This window comes from Apis mellifera, linkage group LG1 (genome assembly GCF_003254395.2).
Source record: "Apis mellifera strain DH4 linkage group LG1, Amel_HAv3.1, whole genome shotgun sequence".
Classification (NCBI taxonomy): Eukaryota; Metazoa; Arthropoda; class Insecta; order Hymenoptera; family Apidae; genus Apis; species Apis mellifera.
In genome coordinates this window covers 20,336,919-20,362,740 of record NC_037638.1, presented here as the reverse complement: position 1 = coordinate 20,362,740, position 25,822 = coordinate 20,336,919, and the positions used below count along the sequence as shown (strand labels likewise).

At 43.1% G+C, this 25,822-nt stretch overlaps 1 protein-coding gene across 2 annotated transcripts in view; it reads right to left on the bottom strand.

Annotated features, from left to right (window-relative positions):
* Positions 1-13,649, bottom strand: part of LOC412778 (chondroitin sulfate proteoglycan 4) — a 35,326-nt gene extending 21,677 nt beyond the window's left edge. The window contains exons 1-3 of one of the 2 annotated variants that reach the window (XM_006571285.3): positions 13,402-13,649; positions 8,934-9,755; positions 4,133-4,296 (exon numbers count right to left, since the gene is read on the bottom strand). In XM_006571285.3, the coding sequence (XP_006571348.2) occupies positions 4,133-4,296; positions 8,934-9,018 (249 nt within the window). In that variant the 5' untranslated portion in view covers positions 9,019-9,755; positions 13,402-13,649. Of the gene's footprint in view, positions 1-4,132; positions 4,297-8,933; positions 9,756-10,371; positions 13,379-13,401 lie in introns of those variants that run through there. The other variant, XM_396231.6, reaches the window with a different exon arrangement.
* Positions 13,650-25,822: the final 12,173 nt, after the last annotated feature.

Genomic DNA, 25,822 nt, shown 5'->3' with positions numbered 1-25,822 from the left:
TCCTTAACGATCTTCTTAACAAATTTAATTAAGCTCAGACAGATACCCACCCACGTCTTCTCATGGTTCGACCTGTGGACTTAACCCTTCGCGAAATTAGATTCGCGCGGTTTTCACTCCGGATCTTTGGGATCCAGTGAGAAACGGCATTTCCCTCGCGCCCTAATGCACTTGGACGATGTTTTAACACTCTGTCGCGATACTGGATTACATCTGGTCTTCGTCTTACGATCAAAAGAAAAACGATCTGAATTTTTCACGCAACAATTCCGCTGTGTTATCATTAATCATCTCGGATGGTATCGGATAAAATCGGTTGCTCGGCTGTAATTTTCTCGATTTTTCGTGAGATTTAAGATGGGAGGGAAGTATTTCCACCATGTTCCAGATTTTTAGTCGAATTATATCGATTGCCGAGGTCTTTCTCGATCAGCTGAATAGGCTGATTGGTCTGCAATTTTTTCGGATTTATTAGTGTTCGCGACCTAGCGTTTTCTACCGTTTTCTACCATTTTTTTTTCTTCTTGCCGAATTAGACCGAATTAAAGTTTCGAGAATATTTGCTCGATTATATTTCGATATATAGTTATCGTTTATTTGAGTTTCTCGATTCGAAGCTACGTTTTGATTATTCTTCGCTTCAAGATCGATAATCTAGCAATTTATAACTTCCAAAGAAGATTCGTTGTCAGCAAACTTATTTCGAGTTTAGATTCCACTCGGATTTATTTATGCAGCTGTCATATCGCATCACGATGAAACGTGAAATTCGCGAATTGTTGAGATTTCGACTAATTGAAATTAATATCGATCGTCTTAAAACGTAGGATCAAGAAAATACGCGTCACAGGTTCAAAGGTTGTAAATTTGCATCAAAGCGCATGAATGAATACACCATCAGAGTCAGAGGCGAAATAACAATAATCATCGACGAGCGATTAATAGCGAGCATGCTGTAAATGTTTCAGGGATTCGTGTTTACATCCACTTATCGACCGTTCGTCGTTTTATGAACGCAACCATCGAATATAATATATTGGAATTAATCGTAATAAGCATCCCGATAAACAACCGGTTCCTATTTAAGCGTAACGAAGTTGCACGTACACGCTACTTCGCTCGAAAGTATGTTTATTTCGAACAAGATTTATTTTAATTTCGAAATTACGTACAAAAGGATCCGCAATAATTTTATTCTTCGTAATTGGTACGAATGTTTGTACCGTTGCACCATTAATTATTAATTTGAATAACGAAGAGAATTCTTTCGTTATTTGAGGAATCATATTTCTCGTGAATTTACGCCATCTGTAATTATCCGTGTATACGTAATAATATATATATAAATTACCTAATTATCGAACAGACTACCACCACATCGCGTACATCGACGAATCATGAATTTGATTCTAATCAACTCGCGTGTTGCTGTTAAATTTTATCGCGAATAATGTTAATTATTGGTCTATTGACTTTATAATAAGGTAATAAATTCAATCTCATCCTTCGTTTCTATACCTTGGTAAAATTCGAATATTTATCCGAATATATTATTGGCGCAAATGGAGCGAAATACCGCGATACTTGTGAACGATAGCGTATCCCGCGACGGTGTGTTCTATGCCCTGTACGTACACCGATTCTTCTCACGAATTCGTAATTTGTAACTAGAGCCCGACGACGATTACTATCTAAGAGCAAAGTGGCCCATCTGGGCTTGCTTGTCCCCCGTGCGTCGTTGTTCTTCGTAATGCAACCGGGTACGCTCGATGGTGTCGTTTAATTCTGCTCCAACGAGTGTTCGTTTCGGGCCGACGTCACGGTATCACCGGCGATCGTTTATTTTACCGTGCTTGTTAATACGTGCACCGAGAATTCATACCCGAACTATCTTATTTCATCGAGAGCGGGCCGAAACGAATTTGTTTCTCTCTTTTTTTTTCTTTTTTTTTCTCTCTTGGATCGAAACCATCCGAAATCACCAGACCGATCTCAAATTAAAATCGCGGTTGGAATTGATTTCAGATCAGGTGCAGATGACATTGTTGCGATTCTGCTCTAGTGACGTTGTAAAGTTCGACAGGTTCTGTATATTCTGTATATTTCTATGTTTTATAACGATGTCCAAAACGCAAGTGCGATGATCGGAACAGTGTGTTCCGTTGATCGTTTGCAACTAGCTTTAATATAGATCGGTAGATTCGAATTGTGGACGGATGTTGTTGCTGCCGTCATTTTTTAGTTGATGAATTTTAGTATTTATTTATTTTAATTCGTTCGGATATTTTACGGGAGTAGATAGACAGAATGATAAGGGTCTCGTTAACTTGACTGAAAAAGCAGCTAGTCTTCTTTCCGCTTTTTTGCGATAAAATCCTGTTAATTTTTTTCGTTACTTAACGAATACACGGAACATTAATTATTTAAATATCGCAAAAGGAAGTTGAAACATACTGATATGGATACACACGAGCAACGCGTGGATTTGCATCTTTCGTTTGTGGATTTGCATCTTTCCATTGTGGGTGTCGGTTTAAAACCTTTTGAAGCACAGTTTTCATTTAGCGAAATCGCAAGATCGTAATACATTGTGTCATTATAAACAAAGAACCTGTCACAACAATAGAATTACAAGGATAATACTTGCATGTAGCTGGTTTTAATTCGGATATAAATATTAAAGATTTTTTTGTTCCTTCGGACAATCAATGAAACGATAAATTATAATAAATAATTTCGATCCGACAAAAAGGAGAAGCTTTAGGAAAAGCTTGGGCGCGAATAAAAAAAATTGTAAAACGTAACGATTATTCGATTTTTCGATATCAGTATTCGAATTTTTTACACGAATGCAGAGAGCGACTATTTTAAAAATTTAAATTCGATCACGCATTGGCGACAATTATGCATGAACAGTTTTCATGTTTATTCGCAAATAGAATTTTTCACGGCAATTTACAGCCAACGTTACTTTGAAATAAATTATAAAGTTTTATTTCATATCGGGAGCTCGTGTACAAAAATTAAATTTGAACGTGTCATATTTAATTCAATTAAAAAGTCCGGAGCATCTGTATTGTATTTTTCAAACATGTAACAAAAATTGTTCCTCCTGCAAAAGGTCGATCGATAGTTAGGAATGTGTTATTATATTTATTCCTACGTCCATATACGTAACAATCGTTTCCACGCAATTGTTACTTGAAGGATTATTAAAAATAATAAAATAAAGTGGAGTCGTAACCGTACGCGTATTTTACGTAAAAGTTTACATCGAAACTTATTATTATTGGTTTCTCTTTGATGGCTGGATCGTTGATTTGGATAGAATTTAAAACGGAAATGGTTTAAACGAAATCAAAGGGAAGCGTTAACTTTGCTCGAGTGAAATTTACAAACGTTTTTTATTTAGTTGAAAAGAAAGAGACACGAGGAGAAATAGAGGGAGGGAAAGTGTGTGCGCATGAAAGGGAAAAGTGAATAAAAAAAAAAGAAAAAGAAAAAGAAAAAGAAATTCATCGCTTCTTTTCCTTTTCCTCCATAAATTTTATTATGTATATTCGGTGAAACGTGTCGATCTATCTTGTTTTACCATTTCTCGTGATTTCTCGCGAGCATCCGCATACATAAATAAGATGTTTTTACTTGCAGAGTTTTAATGGCTCGAATAAAGCGGGGCAACGACGTGATGTTGTTAAAATCACGACACGGTTTTTATCGAAGTTATAAAATCGAGCTGTGGAGAACGTGGTCGTTAGCCGCGTGTCTGAAAATCATTTCTCTTTCTTTTCTATTTTTTCCCTCTTTTTTATATCATCCGTGCTCGCGTGCTCCAACTCGTCTTGCTTTTCTCTCCTCCTTTTTTCGCTCTCTTGCGTTTTTTCTTAATGTTTCGAACCAAGCCTAATTTCTTAGCGAGGATAGCTCGTACTGTAGAAAGATTGCTCGTGGACGAGGAGATGAAAAAGAGACTTAGGATGAGAAGAGAGAGATGAGAGAGAGAGAAAGAGAGAAGGGGGTTGTACTGACTGTCGCATCGGACTATAGCACGTGCGGTTGGTTAACGACCAACGGCCACGAAGACCCAAACAGAAAGCCTATTAATAGAAGTAAGCATTGAGGGCAAACGAACCTTCAATTTGCCGGTTTCGAGTTTGATCAGGCAGTAATCCGTCCTGCCAACGGCCAATAGCAGCATAGCGTCCGCGAGATGAGTTCGGAACCGGAAGCTGATGTCAGTCGCACCCTTAGCTTCTTGCACCGGAAGATGAATGTAGCTCGCTCCGTAAAATGACACTGTAATAAATTTGAAAAATTTATTGTTCCTCCGTGACGCAATTGCTCGACCATCGATGCGCGAAATATGAACGTATACGTATAAATTTGCACGTTTCTTTGGACTATCTAAAAAGTGTACGACGCTTTGAAAATATTCATGGGAAGGAATAAATCTCTCCATCCACTATCGATATTTCTATTTAAAATGAGGCGTACGCGATCTCGGATATTTTTGCAAATACATTAACGACTCGTAAATCATTGCTAAGAACAATTACCACGAAGGATCGTTATGATTCGGTTAATAAATAAAGTTATTTAAAAGCGATATGACATTATTGAACATCGTTTATATCAATCAAGGTTTTTTAAAAATCGTCGAGATCGTGATCGATTTAAAGGATGATCTTTTCATGACATATATGTATATGATTATTAATTGTAATTATAATGTATATTATATCGCGTATATATTTCTTTTTATCGATGCAAATGTTCATTTCTCATGCATCGTTCGTATATTATAGATATCTATTTAAACGATTTAATTTCTCGAAATTTAATCAAATAGAACTTTACGTTCAGATTTATTGAGTTTTACTAGGTTTTAACGTTTTAATTTTTTATTTCTTTCTTTCTTTTTTTTAAATATATTTCGTATCATATGTTCGGCCGAGATAAATTTGATATTTAAATTTAATATGACGTAATATTACTTAAAATTTTGACAAATGATTTTCGTAATTGAGAAAAATAAATAAATTCGCATATTTGTAATAATTCTCGCAAGAACGATCGTTCCAGATAGATATTTCGCTAGAGAAATTTTGAAATCTTATCGTCTTGTTTCTTTTAAGTTAAACGGGTGCATTTATCCTGAACCGTACAAATTTTCATATAATTCATTAGCCTTGATGAGTGTACCGTAGTAGCGTGTGCTGTAAATTATTCACCGCTTGACCGTGAATAAAATGATCGTGTAATTTTTATCGATATATGAAATATTTATTCGCCGCACGATTGCATCCGTAATCCAAATGGACCTTTACCTGTTTAATTCAGTATACCTCGTATACCATATCTCGGGAAAATATCGAAAATTTTACGGAAATCAAAATAACAAGGAGAAAAAACAGTCGCGATAAATAAACGAACGACGGGGCGCAGAATTTAATTGACGTTTCGTCGATCGTTATGAAGGTATGGTTCAATATTTTCCATCGGTTGATATACTATTTCGACGGTGTCGAACAGACAGAAAGAAATCAACGTGATAATAAAGAGAAAAAGAAGAGGAAAGAGAAGGAAATAAAGCACAGTAGGCGATTGAAAAGCTTGGCAAGACCGATGAATGAGCGACTTCAACTCCTTTAAAAGACCGTTGAAGAAGAGATCTCGCGTCTCTAACTGTATACCGAGAAATCGGACAAGCGCGTGTTTCGAACACTCTTGGTGCCCCTAAAAGAGTTTATTTCCCAGAGGCGTGTAAATGATCTTGGAAAACGTTCGACGAATACGTGGAATAATCGTACGGATCATTAACTACGCGCTATCTTCTCTATCTTCTTTCCGTCCCCAGCTTCGTTCTTTCATCTTTCTCCGCTCTTCCCTACCTTTCTCCCTTTTATTATTTTTATTCTATCGACGCAACATCGTGGAAACGGGGGGGGACACGGAAACATTAACGTCAACCGCGAATCGATGGAATCGATTTGGGACGAGTGTTCTATACGGTTATAGAACCCGGCTTCACCTGTTTACGGGAATCCTCGGTTCATGATACAGGCCATAACGTTTGTATTTGTGTTGGTGTATCCACGCATAGCTTCTCTCTATCGAGGTTAAATGTACTTACTTCGATTAGTGTTAGAGACAGTATGGCGATGACACTCTAAGATTGAAACGCGTAATCGAAGTTTTCGTCTTCCTTTCCTTTTTTCTTTTTTTTTCTTTTCTTTTTTTCCTTTTTTTTTCCTTACATACACGCAATTTATTCACGTTTACCTAGCGCAACCCAGAAATAACGAGGTCGAGGTCCTTAACCAATTACAAGCAGATTTTCTCCTATCGGAAATGTTCATCGATCGCTAATTATCGAGATAATAGAGCACGGAAATGGCCAAATTAGTCGCTTCGGGGCAACGTTTCTCAAAGCTATCCTCCACATCTGACCAATAAATGCGGTTCTTAATAACTAGTTGACGTCAGACGTTTCGCGCTTTTCTTTTCTTTTCTTCCAACTTTGATATAGCGAAACGATTCAGCATCGTATTCATCTTGTTTTCGTCAAAGTGATCCTATCTCAGTCCATGATGAGAAAGTGCGCGAAACGCTTTCCAAATGCTTTCCAATATTCCGCAATTGGATTTCGTTTTATTCCGGTGTACATGCGCATCTCCGGCTCGAGGTTTGAAGCGAACAATTATAGTCTATAAAGGACAGATTAGCTGGATCAACGGAATGATGAGTAGTAGGATTGATATTGGCCTTGTGTCGCGACTTGGTTTTTATCGCGTCGACAAATTCCTTTTTTCGATGGAATATTCCTTTTTTCGTGAAACGGGGTGGATTAAGAGGGCTTCGGGTTTCGTCGGGTATCGAACGATTTGCGCGAATCGAATGCGATTTCATCGTATCCTATCCGATAATCGAGGATCGGTAAACGGGCTAGTCGCGTTTAATTAACAAAATTTGTCGATATCCCGCCTCCTTTTAGGCCGAGAAAGCCTTGGATTGTTGGAAAAACGACCGCTTTTGAGCCGCGCAATGTCGACGAAGCATTAATTTGCGAGCGAAATGATGGATTAGAGAAATGGAACGCGAGATAAACGGGAAATTGATTAAACTCGTGTTGCCATTGCTATTTCCATCATGGTATTTCGATGCTTGGTTAGATTGCCCTCGACGTTCACCTATTACAGAAATACGAAGCCGGGAAATCAAGAATGGTTTATGTAAAATTGATACCGATAAATTCCATTTTCGACTCGGTTACAACGAAAAATAACAGGTAATTGTTTTTCGAGCGTGGGATAAAAGTTTCTACCTCGTATAATTCGATCGTTGCAACACGCGGAGTCTACGCTAAACGATGGATTAGCCGGCTAAATGAAAAACTGATTACGCCGCTCGATAGCGAAACTCTTTTATTCATCTATCGTTTCTTCGTTTCTTTCTCGGCCGGATACTCGTACCAACTTATGAAACGAGTAACGTAGTTACTTATCTAAAATTGATAAACTCGCGGATATTAGCGGATATTATACGTAAACTCGATACACGAGGCCTATCTATCTATCTAGAAATTTTCTTTTTTTCTCGATCCGGTAATCGGTCAAGTTCGTACTTTGTTTCTCTCGAATATTTACAATCGATGGGAGGATTAATTTTACTTTATCGATGGATCGTCGATAGGGGCGCGTACGTTTAACGACAAATACAGTCTTTTTATTCGGATCGTTACGAATATTCTTTCTTGGATTAAAAAAAAAAAAGAAAAAAAAAATCTCGATTCAAACCTCGATCATTCTCTGTTTTCTTTCGCACTTGGTTTAATCTCACTTTCATCGTTAAAGACAAACTTCCTGAAAGAGCGAACGATTTCCTATTTCGATTCGGCGAGCTATCGCGTGTCCCCTATCTCCATGTATCGAACCCATTAAAACCGAAACGTTGGAACGGAAATGAAATGAAAAGACGACATCCCGGAGAATAAATAGACACGGACGTGAGAGGGAAATCGAAGAACCGCGAGGCTGTATCACAGCAATTACAGATGATCGAAAACGCATCTGCACATGTCGTATTTTCGTATTTCATCTACGTCGATGCACCGCTAGATGATCGAACCGCCGTCTCGTATTACTACATTAATTCTCCGCATCCCGATTTATGTCCGTACTTGTTCACGGAACGAACGATGTTAATTTCGTAATTAATATTTGTAATTAACCTTCCCATATTTCCTACCTTATGTTTATTTTACTTTAATATCGAGCCACGATAAAATAGCTACTTACTTTTATCCCCGATTTGTTGCGATACTGTATATAAATCTAATTGAAAAAAAAAAAAAAAAAAAAAAAAAGAAAAAAGAGAAAAGAATCATCGAAATGAACATTTTTCCCACGATCAAAAGCGATATATATACATATTTCTCTTTTCCTTTATCTTTCTTTCGAATCAATTGAAATTCTTCCATTATTCGAGACGTTATAAAACGAGAAAGTATAGACGCCCATTTTCTAGTTCAGAATTCCATCATAGGTGAAATGCTGACGATCGTTCATATTTGACGCGAGGATCGTCGTAAAAAGGATTTAGGGGAAGCGTCGTGAATCCAGGGATCGTGTCGCGCGTTGGATCGAGCGATCGTGATATCGCCGAACCGTGTTTACGACTCGCGTCGTTTTCGTTGGTTATTAAAAACGGTCCGATAGATGGTCGGGCGGGTTATTGAAAAGAAGAGGGTCGGTATCGGTGATATAAGTACATTCGCGGCGGCCACTCGTTCCACTGACCATAAAAGTTAATCTCTGTCGGTGTTTGCTGCTTTTCCATCGCGCATCCCTGGATTTACGATCGCGCGACGGCAACGGACGAAAGCGAACCGCGGCTTTCTTTCGTCACCGTTCAAGAGGACGTCTATACATTACCTTTTTCATCCGTTTGGCAATAACCCAAAAGGAGGGAGGCCGTTAGTGCTAAGAACATTAACAGCCCCATGTCGTTGAGAAACATTAGGCTCCTCTCTCTCGACGTCTTCTTTTTATCCTTTCCCTTTTTCTTCTTTATATATATATATATATATTTCCAATCGAAATATCGCACGACTCTATATCCTCCCGTATTCGACACCGTTTCCTCCGTGATCCGGTTACGTTCGTGAGAGAGAAGAAAGTTTGCGTACGCTAAGAAACGAGGCAACTGGGGATAACGCCACTTGGATGGATATCTCGGGTCCACGCGAGAGGAATTACGATAGACTATTTACAAGCCGATTAAGATTCGAACCGTACTTTTCTCCATCCATTTCGAGGCGTCGTTCGTCACGCGCGCGGTATGAGGTAACGGGGGGGCGTACGAGGCTCGAATCAGTATCGTTGGCCGCGTTGGACGTTGATTGGCCGATGCCGACGTCGACGAATGAAGCGGCACGGTTTCGTCCCGATGTTTCGTTCCGTTGCCAACGCTCGCTTTTAGTCAACCATTCACCACTCTCCTCTCTATCTCTCGCCGTTGCTATTTTCGGGCACCGAATCAAAAGACACCGTCAGGCCGGAACAACGCGGAAACGTTGGTCGTCGTAGTAGCTCGTTTCGTATAAAAGTGTAAAATGGAACGGTGATTTTCCTCCTTGGAGTATCGGGCCGATGACGTTCCTCTCGCTTCTGGCTGCGTCCTATCCTTTGACGCGGTCCTGGCTGGCATCGTGCACGTACGCTCCTCGTTTCCTGCGCCGGTGAATCCCCACCTTCCTGAAAGGATATCGGGCCACGACTGTGAAACGAGACACCCACGTCCGCTTTGCCACCGTTTAATCAGCGGAACGACTTTCGATTTACGCGACGTGTATCGTACGCTTCGCACACTCTCTCGACTGTACATCGACTCGCCGCCGATTCGCTACACTCGTTCGCGAGACACTCGACGGTCCAACCTCTGTTTTTGTCGTGGCTTCGCGGAACAGACACGATCCAATTTGCCTCTTTAACGAGACTTCTTTCGAACCGTGTCTGTTGCCCGCTCCTTGGGTCCTCCCTTGAACAGTTCCTTCTTCAAAGACATTCATCCGCGGAGGAATGTTTTATAAAGAGAGAGACGAGAAACATTGAAACTTTTAACGCGCTTTTCAAGTTCAACCAACCGTCTAATTCATTGTTCTCGGTCGGACACGTCCGCGTGTTCGAAGCGACGATACTTTTGCTAGATATACGCGATTGAAATTTCATCATTCCGAAGAGGAATCCGCTCGCGTTCAACGACGCTTTTGCGCTTTTTCTTTTCGTTTCTTTTCTCTCTTTTTTTTTTCTCTCCTCTCTGTACAGCGACGCGTCAAAAAAGATTCGAGAACACGGTGGGGAAATTGTAAACCTTTTATTGTGCCACGGCGAAAGCTAACGTTCCTGTTTATTTGCCGCCAAGATCGACGAGCATTTAAATCCGTTGAAAAAACCTGGAGCTTCCTCTTGATAACGATAACGCCGGGGAACGCGAGCGGATTTTTTTCCCCCGTCGATCGATTCCGAATTCCACTCCGAACGAAGAAAAAGAGTTTTCCCACCGACAGTATAAACATTTAAACAAGCTAGTTAATCCGGGACTTGCCACCTTCTCTCTTCCCCCTCCCCTTCTTTCTCTCTTCGCATTCTTCTCTCGTTTTTCTTTCGTGTATTTTATTCGCTTTCAAGCCGCGAACAGTTTCTTGCCAAAAGTGGCAAGCGAAAGAAGAAAGTGTCGGATTCGAATGCTCGATCTTTTGCCACAGTGCTCGCGTTTCGACTCCTACGAATCTCATTTGCAACGGCCAACATTCGACACGGTCCGCGATTCCCCCCTCTCCGACTGGTGGACAAAAAAAATGAAGGGAGAAGTTGGATCGACGTAGCACCCGAGCCATATTTTTCTCACCCCTTCTCTCCTCTCCTTCCAACTCGCGTTCTCTTCGATGCTTCGTTCCGACACAACGCCCAACGCTAAAACGAGAGAGAGAGAGAGAGAAGAGAAAAGTAAAAAGAAGAGAAGAAAAAAATATAGTCGGGTATTTCCATTCAACGAGAAAGAATCGAGTACAACGGAAAAGCATCGACCCTGCGTCTGTCCCACGGTTACACCGATATTCATTCCCGCGCGATCGAATGGCAATGGGAATAAGCGCATCTCGTCCGCGACGTGGAATCCATGAAAACCGGGAAAAGAGAGAGAATCTGCCTGTCGTGGCCGTGAATTCTACAATTGTCCGCGTTTCCATCGAAAAATTCCCTCTTCGCCGACCTTTCTCTTCCCGAAGAATATAAATATTTCACGGAGAAGAATAAGGATGGAGAGTAGTAGCACGCGGAGTGAGATCATTGCCGATTTTACCGAGTCTATCTATCCTCTTTACGCCACGGAGATAAACGTTTCCCGGAGAGCCTTAAACCGAGATAAGGAAATGTACGCGATATCTTCGAAAAGTCGTAAAGTCCGCGGGATTTCCATAATGCAAACCTGCCAGACGTATACGTATACGATATAGGATGCGATATGAGCGCGACACACGAGCCGTTCGTCCATTCCTTTTTTTCCATCTTGGGGAAAAGAGATGAATCGTGAAACCGAGTTCCGATATCCGAGGATCGGTAATGTTTACAGCGTATTTACGTTTTCTCGCCGCCACTCGGTGCTCGCCCTCCTGGTTGCAGGGTAAAGAGAAAGAAGAAACGTCGCTACCGATACTTCTCTGTAGCATTAGACTCGCGTCTAATGTAACAAGCTTTCGAACGATACGTGTATTCGTGCGCGCCGCCGGCCAACCACGTACTTGCCCTCTCTGCCAAAGAGATAGAACCCCTGTTTTACCTCTTCCCGACCTGGCTTTCGTCTATGATAGCGTCTGCCTTGTTGGCCAATCGATCACGTTGTTTCGCGTAATCAAACTTTTACAAACTACCGCCCCCGACGTGAAAGTTTAACGTTACGCTCGTTCGAGAGGAATTGCGAGAACGATTCGTGATATATAAATCGTACTCCACTTGGGACGAATTATCACTTGCGGGCATTCTGTCACAGGGAGGAAGAGATTTCGCGCGGAGAAAGCGTTGAAAGCGAGAGAAACTACGAGGTTGGAAAAAAACTTGCCGTTGAATACCGATTTCGGAGGCGATCGCAACGTTCTACTTTTGTCCGACGAAATGCCTACGAGGTACGATTCTCATCTACGAACCCGGTTCTATCCTTCTTGAATCGCGAGAAAAATAGTTGGAGGCATAAATCATAGCGACGTAAATATTGGTTTTTCTCCATCTCTTGGCGCGGAGAAGGCACATGATTCCAGCGGACTTTTTCCCACGAAACGATTCACGGAACTTCGCATCTATTCTCGCATATACAACATAGATAACAAAGAGATTATTACGTCCCGTCACCGATTTCTTTTCGTCATTTCGAATCGCGATAGCTTTGCGTTCCGTTTTCCTCGTCACGTATGAGCCGTGCATCGAATCGCGAGAATTCGAGTCGAGAAGAACCGTGCGATCGAGCATCGAAACATTGAAACGGAATGAATTTTTTTCTCTCTCTCCCTGTACCGATTCGATCGAATCCTTCATCCTCATCATCGTACGCGCGAAAGAAGGAAGACTCGCGACACTGCAAGGACTCTGATCTAGATCCTCTCGAAATAGTGTGTTACACGCAAAATCCATAGGATGCCAAAGATACGCGCGTGCACGCAGGCGGGAATGCTCGTGCGAAAGAAGCGGCAGTGAGTCGGGAGAAGTTGTCGGGTTCGTTCGTCGTCGACGCTTGACCGGCGTGGAAAAAATTATGCAGCCTCTCGAAGCGTTGGGCCAAAATTTGCATCCGCGAATCATGACTGCCGCTCGTACATCCTAGTGGGTTGACGAGAAAGCCCGTGGACCCGTGTAATGGCTCACGTACGCGAACCGGAGCACGCGGCTGAAATTTAAACCGTCACTACCACTAGCATCCCTAGTATCATTGTCGCCGCCGCCGCCACCACCACTATCACCTCCGCCACTACAACCACCACCACCACCACCACTACCATCACCACCACCACCATCGTGATCGGAGCAACACTACCACCACTGCGATCAAGTATCGTGGCAAGCGATATCACTGTCCACCCTCGCGTCGTCACCTCGCGTCGTGTCGCGAAGGGAGAGAGGAAGACGGAGACGCGTAAGCAGGCAAAGAAGAATGGCAAAAGGAGAGACAGACGAGAGGTTGACAAGCCCAGAGATCGACCGGCGTCGATGTTGGAACGATGTTGGTGGAATTTGGCGCAGTATCGAATCGAAACGTTTGCCCGTTGCTCGTTCGCTGTCACGCCGAGTCGCCGATGTTTCGCCCTCTTCCCTTTCCCCCCGATATCCCGCCTCGTGTCGTGGAGATTTTTACCGTGTCGGCCGTAACAGTTTGGCTGCGTAGACCGGGACGCCGAGCAAGCGTCCTCGTAGCTCCGTTTTCACTCGTAGCAGTGAAGCACACGCACCGCACCGAACGAAGGGAGGCAACGAGCGTGCGTCCGACCGACCAGCGGAGGAACAGAGAGGGTTGCAAGAGAGACGAATCGAGAGAAGAGCAGCGTGCTTCGACCGGGCGTTCCTCGGCCCTCCTCTGCCGCACGACGACTGAATCTTCGGGGTAGACTGGGGAGGCTGCGCGCAGGGTCGGCCCCGCTCGTTCCGGCACCCTGGTCCTCTCTCTCCTCCCCCGCCTCCCCCCTCCTCCTTCCTCCTCCCTCTCTCCTCCGTCGCTTTCTCTTTCTTCCTCCCCCTTCTTCCTCCTTAACCTTCTCAGTCGCGACTGCTTGACATTTCCTCCTCCCTAGTGATGGCCATTCGATCCCCTCTGTCGCGAATTTTTAAGCAATTTGCTTAACGATATATGAAGATCCATCCGACATCCCGAGACTTTGAAAGTATCGCGAGACGTCGGAGATACACGTTGATACGCGTTTGCCAAAGTTTGAGAACTGCGATGCACTCTGAAAGCATTGCACCGCTTTGAAAGATTTGTAGATCTTTGATACGCGAGAGATGTAGAAATATACGCGAGAAATATATGTAGATTCCTCGGTAAACTCTCGTATTCACTCTGCGTTGAAATCGTTACCATTGTTATTATTACACCTTTTAGATTATTAAAAATAGTAGCGGAGATTTTCCAGCGTTTCGAAAATCTCGAAGTTACTTTCATTCCATTCCGAATTCTGAACATCTTCAAATTTATCGTGGCTGTAAAATGCGTCGCTAGGATTCGACGAATTTATTTTTCTTCTTCTCCCTTCTCTCTCTCTCTCTCTCTCTCTCTCTCTCTCTCCGATCAATTTTTCTTGTTTTCTTGTTTTCCTCCTTATTTCCTCGCATGTCTCATTTTCCTGTATCTTTTACATCTTTTTCCTCCCTCGCTTGTCTCGTTCATTCTCCGTCGATACATTTTTCTCTTTTCTTCTTTTTTACCCATTGTTTCCTTATTTTCTTTCGATTTCTTCATCCCCTATTCTTCTCTTTTTCTCGTTTGTTTTCCTCTTCTTCGTCCATCCCCTTGTCTCGTTTCCTCCTCCATCCACCACCATCGCCTACCTACCTAGCGATAGTGGTGGAAGTATAGCATCGGTGGCGGTGGTGGTGGTGATGGTGGTGGTGGTGGTGGTGGTGGTGATAGTGGTGGTGGTGGTGGTAGTAGCGGCAGCGAACCGAACTACAGGGCAGATAGGGATGCTGCTAACTTTTAGGATTTCTCTTTGTAGAAAGACGCGTTTATCTCGGGTTCAAAGGCAGCTGGAATTTTTAGCCGCGTTACAGGGAATACCGCCGGTACTTTTTTATGAAAAGGTCGTCCATGAATTTCTACTATTTCAAAATTTATGCCGTTTTCCTCCCTCCGACCAGAAGATTAATCGCCGAAGAGGGATCCGGCAAGAAGAGAATGGAAGAGACGACCACGATATTCCTCCCCGTTCTTCGCGAGCGTGCGCGTTTTTTCAATTTACGTTTACCAACTACTAACCTCCTCGATCCGAGCCACGAGCCACGATGGTCGTGCGCTGGCTTTTCCCTTTCGGCCATCGTACTCGGGGATCAATCCTCCCCGTACTTTCCATCACCGTTTGTAACTATGTAACGGGTACGAATTGAAGAGTTGCTAAGCGTAGAAGAGTTCGACGAGTATTTGTTGAAAGTTGTTCAATGATCTTTCTTTTTTTTTTTTTGTTTTATTCGATTCGAGCGAGGCTTGAAAGGGGCTCAGCAGCTCTGAAGTAAACCGCGGGCGAAAGTAAGGACAAGAGATATCGAAATAGATCATCCCGTCCCCCTAATGTTCCCGCGAGAAATGATAATTCGACGATTTCGAGCGTAAATGGAGCCGACCGCGAATTTGAAGATATTCCTCTCGGTGCGCACAAGTTTACGAGTGTACAAAGTAACGCGAAGAGAAATTTTTGTAAGACCCGAGCGAGCCACTGAGATGACGCTCGCTCGCGTTCTCAAGAGGGCCGTTTCCGTTCTCTCGAGTGCTTATCTTCACGAATCGCGCACGTACGCCAATTTCAGGCAAATTGTTTGTAGCGTGCCGTCTGCGGATTCAAACGAGCCTATTACCACTCGCCAACGTCTTTATCCGCTTCGCCTCGCAATGATATTTCCTCCCCCCCTCCGCCTCTCTCTTCTCTCAGAAGATAGAAATATTTGAATTTCTGGGTCATTTGGTCGTTAAAAACTCGGTTTTTCTTCGCTTCGAGATTATTTCGATTATGGTACGTTTCCGCAAATTTCCATAGCACGTACATACCACATCAAAAATGTTAAAAATGTAAGCAAACGTGCAATTAGATTGCAAAAAGAAGGCGTCGCGTGTTTAAATTCTTTTTTTCTTTTGTTTGTTACGCGAGTCGGCCATTTTGGTCGAGTTAAAAAGAGGAGGTTCGGTATCGGTAAATTACCGAAGACACGGGGATTACACGCGAGCGCGAAGCTTCGTTAAAAATTCGATCGAGCATCGGGCGTAACTTTAAAACGTAAACATTTTGAAAATGCGAGCCGCGGCAGCATTTATTCGTATTCGTATTGGGCGGATCAGTCGGACGAATTTCGTCGTATTCCGCGTATAAATCACGGGCATAGGGTAAACTAAACCCGTGTCGCGTTTGACAATACTCTAGATGGTCCGTGGCATTTCAAATATTCATCTCTCGACGCGTAGATCGAAGGTACGAGTGTAGTCACTCGACGGCCTGTTTTTCGGTAAATTAACGAGGGCTATTAAACGCGTATCGGGACAGTTGCACCGTGATCGTAATTAACACGTCGCACAACGAAACAAAGTGATTTGCAAATATTTGGTAATTTCGAATATGATGATGGAACCACCGTTGAAACTGGCCGGGACGATAATGCGCTGCTCGGACGTGACAATTGTCGTTTCGCGTCGATGAAAATCTGATCAACTACGGCCACTGTTCGTTCGTCACCTCGACCCCGTCCCTTCCTTCCTCTTTTCTTTTTCTTGCGATTCGCGGCGAGAAAGAGGTATCGACTGGTCTTGGAGAAACTTTCCACAGCGCAAACAGATCTCCTTGTGTTGTCGGCAAAGTATATAACGGGTTGATTTATATATCGAGAGGATATCTACCGCCTAGTTTCTTGCCGTTCGGAAGAACAAGATATTTTCGTTCTCTCATTCTGAAATTGACTCGCCTCGGGGGAGTCTCTCTCTCTCTTTTTCTTTCGGCCAAAGACGAACAAGGCAATATAAACCGATGCACCGAATACGGAATACGTTCGACGCGCAATGCGATACGACTTTGTCCCCCGTCTGCCGGATGTCTTTTTATTACACGACGAAACGGTTGTTTGCGCCGTTTTACTTATTTTTACGATCCTACTTGTTTTTAACGCGTAACGTTCCGGTTCCGACGCGCGATTTGCACCATCCGCCCGAACGTTCGATTCTCTCCCTATTAAATTTCATTGCGCATTCGCGACCAATCCGGTCCGAAGCGGCCTTTTGAATTCGTGATCGAGGCAATTATCGACCGTGCTCTCTCGTACCTTTGAACTAAATGCTCGACCGCGCGAACATCATCGTCGAGGAATATCGTGCGATCTTTTTTCTCCCACCTATTTTTCTCCCCGTTATTTTTCTCTCTTTCTCTCGCTCTTTTCTCGTCGGTCCATTTTCTCTCGTTGGTCCATTTTTTCCCTTTTCCTTCTCTCTCTCTCTCTCTCTCTCGTCGCAACCTATCGTTACACATTGATCGTGAAAATTCCATCGTCTCAGAAGTGCAAACACTTGACGCGAGCACGGAGATATCAAAGATATACTGGGCGCGATTCCCCTCCGCTGTTCCTCTTCGGCAAGGGACTTTTGGCAACTTTAATGTCGGCGTAAACATATTCGCGTGGGATGTACGCGCGTGCCGCACCCGCCAACACTCGCCATCGGTTTGTTCGTCGACCTCTCTTCTGCTCGGAAGAAAGAAGGAGTTTATAAATATTTCGCGGTTTCGTAGCGCGACCCCTCGGTTCTCCTCGCGTTAGAGAATAATGTCTGAAGAGGTTCGCTCGAACGAGCGGGCTATAGCAGTTGGTTCAGCCAGCCCTCTCCTTTCCTTGGATCGATATAAGCAAAATTCGACCACGATGGAAAGGAAGGAGCACGTCTACTACCTACACGTACGGCTTTATTTCGTCGATGGTTAATTCTTCTCGGCGGGGAAATCCCTCCCTCCCTCTCTCTCTCTCTCTCTCTCTCTCTTCCCCTTCCCCTCCCCCTCTCAATCGAATCGAAAGTTTCTCTTTTCCCGTTCGATCTGACCGAAATATTTTTGTTCGAAACTTGCTCTCTTCTGGTGTGCATTCGTGCTCGTACCGGCGATAAAATCACAAAGCGATCGTTCATCTTCGTTCAAAGATGTATTCCGTCGAAAGAAAAACCCTTGGTTAGTTAGTCCGCGGTGTGCTGAGAAAATTGGACACCAGGGGTTTCCCGTGTAACCGATTCAATTACTGGTTTATTGCGCGTCTCGAGCATTCATCGTGATGAAAAGGAATGAAGAAAGAAGGAAGGTGGTTGGTTGGGACGAGGGAAAAGTCGAGTTCCCGGAAATGGTTGCTCAAATGGTACCGTTTGATGGAAAACTTTATGCCCGTTCTTAATATCGCGATATCGCAAATGCGAAAAAAAAAGGAAAGGGGGAAAAAAAGCGTTATAATTAAGATTAGCGCCAGGAGCGTTCATTTTCCTTGTTTCACGGCACGCCACTCCACTGCACGGATTCGAGGAAATCGGAAGGAATGGGGATTTCTCGAGTAATTCTCGGAAATAATTTTGATATAATCACGAGGCAAGCGCGCGTCTACGTTTGAAAATGGGAACGGAAGTCGATTACTGAACTGCGAGCGAGCTGGTAGAAGCAATAAACCCGTCCTCCCCGTGCACGTTGGATTCGTACGTTAGTTTTGAACAGTCGTAACCGCATCTCTCCAACTATTGGGTATCATGCACACCTTCCGTTTACCGTGTTATGTGACACATTGCACGATGCAACGACGACGACGACGACGACGACGACGAGGACGAAGAGAATGTGATACGATCTAACGTGCTATGATACGCGAATAACTAACGCGCATTAGAAGACGGGCTGGATCTGCCCTGTATCGATTGCCGTGAAGCGCTTAATCTCTTTGGAACGCAACGAGAATAAAAAGGAAAAGGAAAAGGAAAGCTTCGAAGCGAAGGAAATAAACGATGGAGCTTAATTTGCGTTACGCTTTCTTTCTTTCTTTTTTTTTTTCTTCTTCTTGTTTACACGTTATTAACTAAGTTTCTCGTTTAACTTTTCTCCGACGAGGAAAAGGAGGAAGACACGAAATTTACTCCGCTTTCTATCCCTACTCCCCTCGAACGTTAAAAATCCATAGAAAGAATATTGGAATTGAAATGATTTCTTCTTTCGTTCCGATCGTCTACAGTTATAATTGGAGAACGCGTAATTGAAAATATTTTTCTCTTGTCGGATAGGTACTTGTTCCTTTGTTCGATCGTGAAAAAAAGACTACGCCCCCGTTCGCTTTCACCCTTCGCCCCTTTTATTTTATTCGATTCGTTAACAGCGGGACGAGTTTGTAAAATTGAACAATGCTCGTGTGCTACCGTGGTAGATGCTGCATCCCGCGCTTCTTTTCTTTCCTCGCGTCTCTTTCTCTTCTTTTTTTCGCTTCCTCCCTATCTCCTCAACCTCTCTCCCTTCGTTCCATCTAGTTTTTAACCGCTATTTCGTTGAAGGCGCAAAGCGACAGCCGTAATTTCAAGACCTTGAGAAACGTTTTCTGAAACTATTTCGTTGTTGACCGTAATAAATTGCGCATAATTGTGGCCCGGAAAATACTAGAGGGCGACGAGTGCACGCGCGCGCGAAAGCGACGAAAAAATAGGACGAAACTCTACCCCTTGTTCGCGTAAATCCGTTGTCAGTCCGGTGTTAAACGCGAAAAAAACTAAACCTTCTTTTGGGTATAATTAGAAAACTTTACCGTAGCTTTGTAAATATTTCGTGGAATTTCGACGAGGATGAAAATCGCGGGTCTCCTCCTTAACTCCTCCTCCCCCTCCTCTTTCTTTCTTCACCCTTTATCGCGGCTGGAAATATAAAATTCCGTTACGTGTCGCCTGACCGAGTTGTTTGCGCATTCGGAAAATATGCAAATTAAACTCGTTCCAGTTTCTTTTCGTCTCGCTTCGATCCTCGTGTGTGCAAGCCGAAACTCCTTCTTCTTCGACTTGCTATTTTGCCTACTGCAAAAACATTGCTTATTCGATTTCCGAGGAAACGGTTCAGGAGGAAAGGAAGCGAGCGAACAGTTTCCCCTCTTTGAAAATTCAACGCCCCAAAAATTCTCGGTTCTCCTTCGACTTTCCGCCACGAACTTGGAGGCAACAAGTGTTTCGCATTTTTCCAACGATTGCAAATACTACCCGTGCACGCGACGGGATTAAATGATGCGCGTAGTTCTCTCCGATTCGAGAAACTGTCGAACAGTGGATGTGCCTCGTTTATCTCTCGAAGATTAAACGGATAAACAGAAACCGAAGGAGTATAAAAATAAAGAGAAAGTCAATGTTCAACTCCGACCCCCACCGGTACGAGTAGAGAGATCCATCTCTAACGAGACTGTAAAATATTGCTAATACGATTATCGATATAACCGTTCGTTTAATATATACGCGGAATTATAGAGAGTATCGTCTGTTTCGCAGCCGGTGAACGGAATTTATTACTCTCCCGCCGTTTTCAACCGTTAATCTGGATTTCGGCTTTATTTTCTACTCTCTCGCTCTCCCTTTGTTCTTTATTGTACAACTATTATTATCCCGCGATTTATTTAAACAATAAATTCCGCTAGTTATTCGGCAATAACATGGGGCGAGGGAGGGAGGGAAGGAGGAGTAACATAAGGTAAAAATTATCCCGACGATCGTCGACGACGTCGGTCGATGTACATAAACGCTGGGATGGGAAATCGTTTTCAATTATTTCACTTTCATCTTGTCGGAATTTTAAAAAAAAGGTGATAAAAAAAAGATATCGGAATTCCTTCGTTCGTTTCTCCATCTCGTCTTCTACGTGCATATAGCAATAGCTACCTACCTTCCCCCTTCTCTCCCTCCCTCCCTTCCCACGCTTCGATATATTCTTTTATAAGAGTTTTCAACGGTGAACGAACTCTTTCTTTCTCTCTTTCTCTTCACACTGCTCGCGCCGCTTCTTTTATTTTCTCCTTTATATCTATATTTGCGCGAAGGGATTTTGAAAAAAAATACGATGCATAATATTGGATATCGGATTGATCCGCGTTGGATGCAGTTTCCCGGTCGCTTTGCACGCACATGGAGCAGACCGTGGAGACGAGCGGCGCCACATGGAGACGGTAACCTCGTCTCGTAACTAACGATTCCCCGGTACCCGGTACGAAAATAAACTATTTATGAATCATTCCGAGAATACACATAATTCCCTCCCTGCCTCCCTTCCACCAATCTTCTCCCTTTTTAAACGCCTCTCCCCCTTCTCCCCTCCCTTCCTCGCCACCCCTCGCCCACCTTATTTTCTCGACGCAACCGAGGATCAACTTCTCGCGTCGGTTCGAACTTTATTTCGGTTTACCCCTTCTCACTCTCTTCTTTTTCTCCTTATGTCTCCTTAATTCTCGTAAAATGCCGCGTAAATCTTTATCATCTCTCGCCCATATCGCCTTCCCCTCTCCCCTCCTCGCCCATCCTCTACAGTAATCTTCGCAAAGAAAAATGCTTTCACGCGGACCAACGGAATTTCGTTTCTCGTCGCGTCCGTGAATACGCGCGAGGGAATTAACGAACGATCGAGCGAACGTTTCTAAAAGTGGAGATTTTATAATTAAATATACTCTACCTCTGCTTTAAGTGGTTTATTAAGTCGGACTTTATAAACTGCAACTCATTGCAGCGCGAGTTTTGTCGAGTTCATTACTCTCCGAGTCTCTCCGTATACACAGCCACACGTTGTATATTTTCCCAGATCGTTCCCAAACAAATCGTGCTTGCCAGAGTTGCAATAGTTAACGTCAGAATCAGGGTGGCTTTACGCGTTCTGGAATTATTCATACGTGAAAGATACTTTTCGCGATGATGCTCGTTAATTATTGTCGTGTAATTTGCGATAGGGGGTTTGTTTGCGTTAATTGCGGTTGGGACCACGAGTGTTCCAAAGATGGCACCACCGGACAAGTCTGCAACGAGCTATCGATTTTTAAAATATATATGGAAAAATTCATCAATCGTGGTCGAGAAGAATCCTTAAAATAAATATCGTTCGTTTCTTTCGATTCGATTCTCGACTTTAACCGCTGCTGTTAACTTTCGTTTTTTCCTCCCTCATTACCGATGGTAAATTTTACTTGATCAACACCAATCGATGATTTTACCGTTCGGTGGTAAAATTTAAAATTCGAAATATCTTCTTCAACGAGGAGGAAGCGCTCGTTGGTAGATAAACTTCAGACGAATCGGTCAATGGAATATCTGTGATAACCAATAGATGGTTAAAATTTGTTGAGATCATCAACGGAATGATGATAAAATAAAATATTGATATCTCTTCTAACGCAACTCTTCTTAGAAAAGGATAAAAACGTCGTGATTACGGGTGAGAGGGAGGGATAATTTTTTACGATAAATCGTACTCGAAACAAATATGATGAAATTGAAATTTCAAAATTTATTAAAACGTTTCAAAATTTCTCTAAAACGAATCAACTTCAATTTGTTTCGAAAAATTATTATTTATACTCGCATGGCATGTCTTATTTACAATGATTCTTTTTTCTTTATCATAAATTATCAGATCAATCAGCATTCCTTTTTTTTCTGTTCGTACAAGTTTAAAATTTGAAAACTTGGACCAGTTTGTGTCATTTCTCATGTCTCGTTCTCAAAGTTCGTTATCTCGTGAATATTAAGAGAAAAGCAAATGTCGAGACTGGTTCGCGATGTCTTTGCCGCAAATGGAACTTCATTAGGAGACTAGATAACGATCAACGGACAATATCGCTCGCCATGAATTACGCGAATGTGGTCCTTTACCGCAGATATTTAGCTTTACCGTAATTCACGCATACAAATCCACGATCATCCACGTTTACGGAATATACGATTCGGGGAAGGATTCGAAACATGCACTGCGAAAACGAAATGTACAATGATCTTTCCCTCGATGAATAACGAAGAACGCCTCCCATTTGCATTTTTTCCCGCAAGGTAATCGGGATTTGAAACGTATTTAACGAATACCAAATCGAAAATCGAGTCGAAAAACATTTATGGAACGGAATGGAACGCATGCGTGTGTCTCGGCCAATTTTACGCCCACGTAAAATTCGCGTGTGCGTGTGTGCACGAAGGGGTGGCTCGATATCGATAATCTTTCTCTTTTTCTTTTTAGAAATAATTCTCGTAAAGTAGTTCGTCCTCTTATTAACGAGATGCAAATGCATTCATCAAAGAACGAATCTCGCATTATTTCGCATCATATTCGAAAAATAGTATCAAATTTAAGATCGATCGATTCTTCCCCTCGCGAAGAAGTATACGAAATATTTAAAATTATCTGGTTAATTCCATTGGCGATTTATATACGATCGGTTTAGGCTTCGATTCGAAGCTGGTATCCTCTCACACTGATCCGGAAAAGGATGTGCAATCGAGCTCGTGCTCGAAAGGAGGAACGGTGGTGGAGCCAGTGGGCAGCGAAACGTGTTGTGCGATCACGAACGAGAGGATTTTCCGTGCGACGATTTCGAGGCGCGTGCGCCCGCCTCGTCCAAGTCGGTGCGCCCGCTCCGCATCACCCTCGCGCACACAAACGCGTCTCTCTCTACGTTACACGTGTCCAGGCACGAGCGTGTCTCTGTGCTTGACGCGGGTGCACACAGAATCGTGTACACGCCGCTGAAAACTCGGAACGGAGCCAGCGCAGTGTGCCTGGAACGACGTATCTGGAACTGGAAAATTCGACTAATCGCGCGTATACTCGCGCAAGGCCAATACGATCTCCTTTTTTCTCTCCTCTCCCCCCCTCCCCCCGCCCGCCTTTCTTTCTTTTTCCTTTCCTTCTTCTTCTCCTCCCCCTCCCCCCTCCCCCTCCCCTTTCTTCCACCAAGAACAAAAGGAATCGTTTCGTTTCGTTTCGTTTCGTTTCGTTTCGGAAGCGAAGAGAGGAGAAGTAAACGTTAGATGGAAAGAGTGGAATGGGGCAGGGGGAGGCGAGGAGGATGGACCGAGTTAGGATGTAGGGTGATAGGAAGATAAAAAAGAGAGGAGAACGAATCGGTGAAAAATGTTAAGAAGAGGCAGAGAGGGAGGGATGGGTGGAACAAAGTCGGGTGGTACCTTAGATCGCGGCAGCACGATTTACGGTGGTTTGGCGGGAACGTATTTAGGTCAGCGTTTGTTATCGGTCGCACGAGGGGCTCCCGGCTTTTCCAGGACGCGGCATTACGTAATCAAGGATGACTGATCGCCCTCATCTCGCCCTCACCTCGAGTAAGTACTCGATGTCGCAAAGAGTCAAGGAACACGAGAACTTTTCCGATTATTATTTTTCGGGATTTTGCGGTTGGTCGGCGGGGAGAAGGCGTTTGGAAACTCCTTCGGAAGAGGACCACGGCGTGGGGATGAATCGGCGGCGACAGTGCTGCTCGTAGCAGGACGTTCGATAATGGGGCTGGTTCCACCTTTCGACCGGAGAAACGTCGAAACTTTCGAGGATGGTGTGCCCTATATAACTGATCTGTGGATACCAGCTGACCCTTTGTACACACTCCGTGTACAACTTGTACGCGAATTCTCTTTCATTCAGAGTAAATCCGACCTGTTTTCCCCTTAATTGGCTCGATCGTGGAGCACAGACTTTAATCATTTTTCCTGTTCTCGTATCTTTGATCTACGTAACCATTCTTATCTCCGATCGAGTTCAATTATTCGACGACAAATTAGACGAAAAGACTATCGGTTATTTTCGTGACGCAACATCGGACTTGGTCTCCGAAGGAACCGCGTTATCGCGATAGCGAAATTTCAACTTTGAAGCGTTCGTTTCTTAGATGGTCGATACCGGAGGATAGACCTAGTGAAACGAGTCGAAAGTTCGAGTAAAACAACTGAAACAACGAAGAACATAAAAAAACGATAGACGTAACATTGCGGATGACGTTTTATTGATACCAATCTAGTTGACTCTACATTAGTCGAATGTCAACGTCGTCGTTATTTTGCATTATTGCATTTTTCTAATTTCGATGGTTAGCTACGATTAGTAATCGTATCATCGCCAGAATGACTTAGCTGTAATAATTTCTTCTTCGCTGGTTATTATTTTATATACAAGGATAAGGATGTTTGATGCATCTTAGATGTATTATATTTAAAAAATTTTTTTCCTTAATCAAACAAGTTACTTGAAAACAATTTTGTATCGAAGATGTATAGCTAAGGAATTCTATTACGTGTTTCTATTACGATCTATTGTATTAACAAACGTTCGTACAAAATGGAGTTAACCGACATTAATTTGGATTAATCGTAGTTTGGATTAAAAATAAAATTTCGTGCGTTATAAATGAATATCTAATAAAGATACTATAAGGGGCAGCGATATTCGATGATAACGTTGTACAGCGAATAACGAAAATTCGCATTACTTTAATGCAATCGCGCATGGCTTAGCGGGAGAAGAGCGGCTTTAAGTCGGTCTCGAATCGATGCTATAATATCAGAGTCGATGTACATTTCCGTATAGATAGATAGATGTCCGGCTCGATAAAATCGGTGGCTTCGTTTCAAACATTTACTTCGTTGAACTGGAAAATTGAGGATACATTTTTTTCCCCTTGGCCGCCGGGTAATTGCTCTCTAGTTCTTCCTCTTCCGTCCTCCCATCATTTCCAAAGCTAGGGGCGAAATTGCGGCCACTTTTAATCCCATCTAAACGATTCACCCCTTCTTTAACTATTAATATTATTAATGGCTCCCGATCGTATTTCGCGACGTAAGCCGGAACACGATTCATTCCCGTGAAATACGGTTACGGAATTCGAATTATAAAATTATCGTAAACCGATTGAAAACGTCGAGACTCGAAACTCATTCGTGAGATCCAAGAATTGGTAATTTCTTCTTGAAAGGAAAACATCTCTCTCTCTCTTATGGCGGGTAGAATCCACAAGAGATCAATGCGGAAAATAGCTATAAATCAAGCGTGTTTCAACGGATGTTTGAA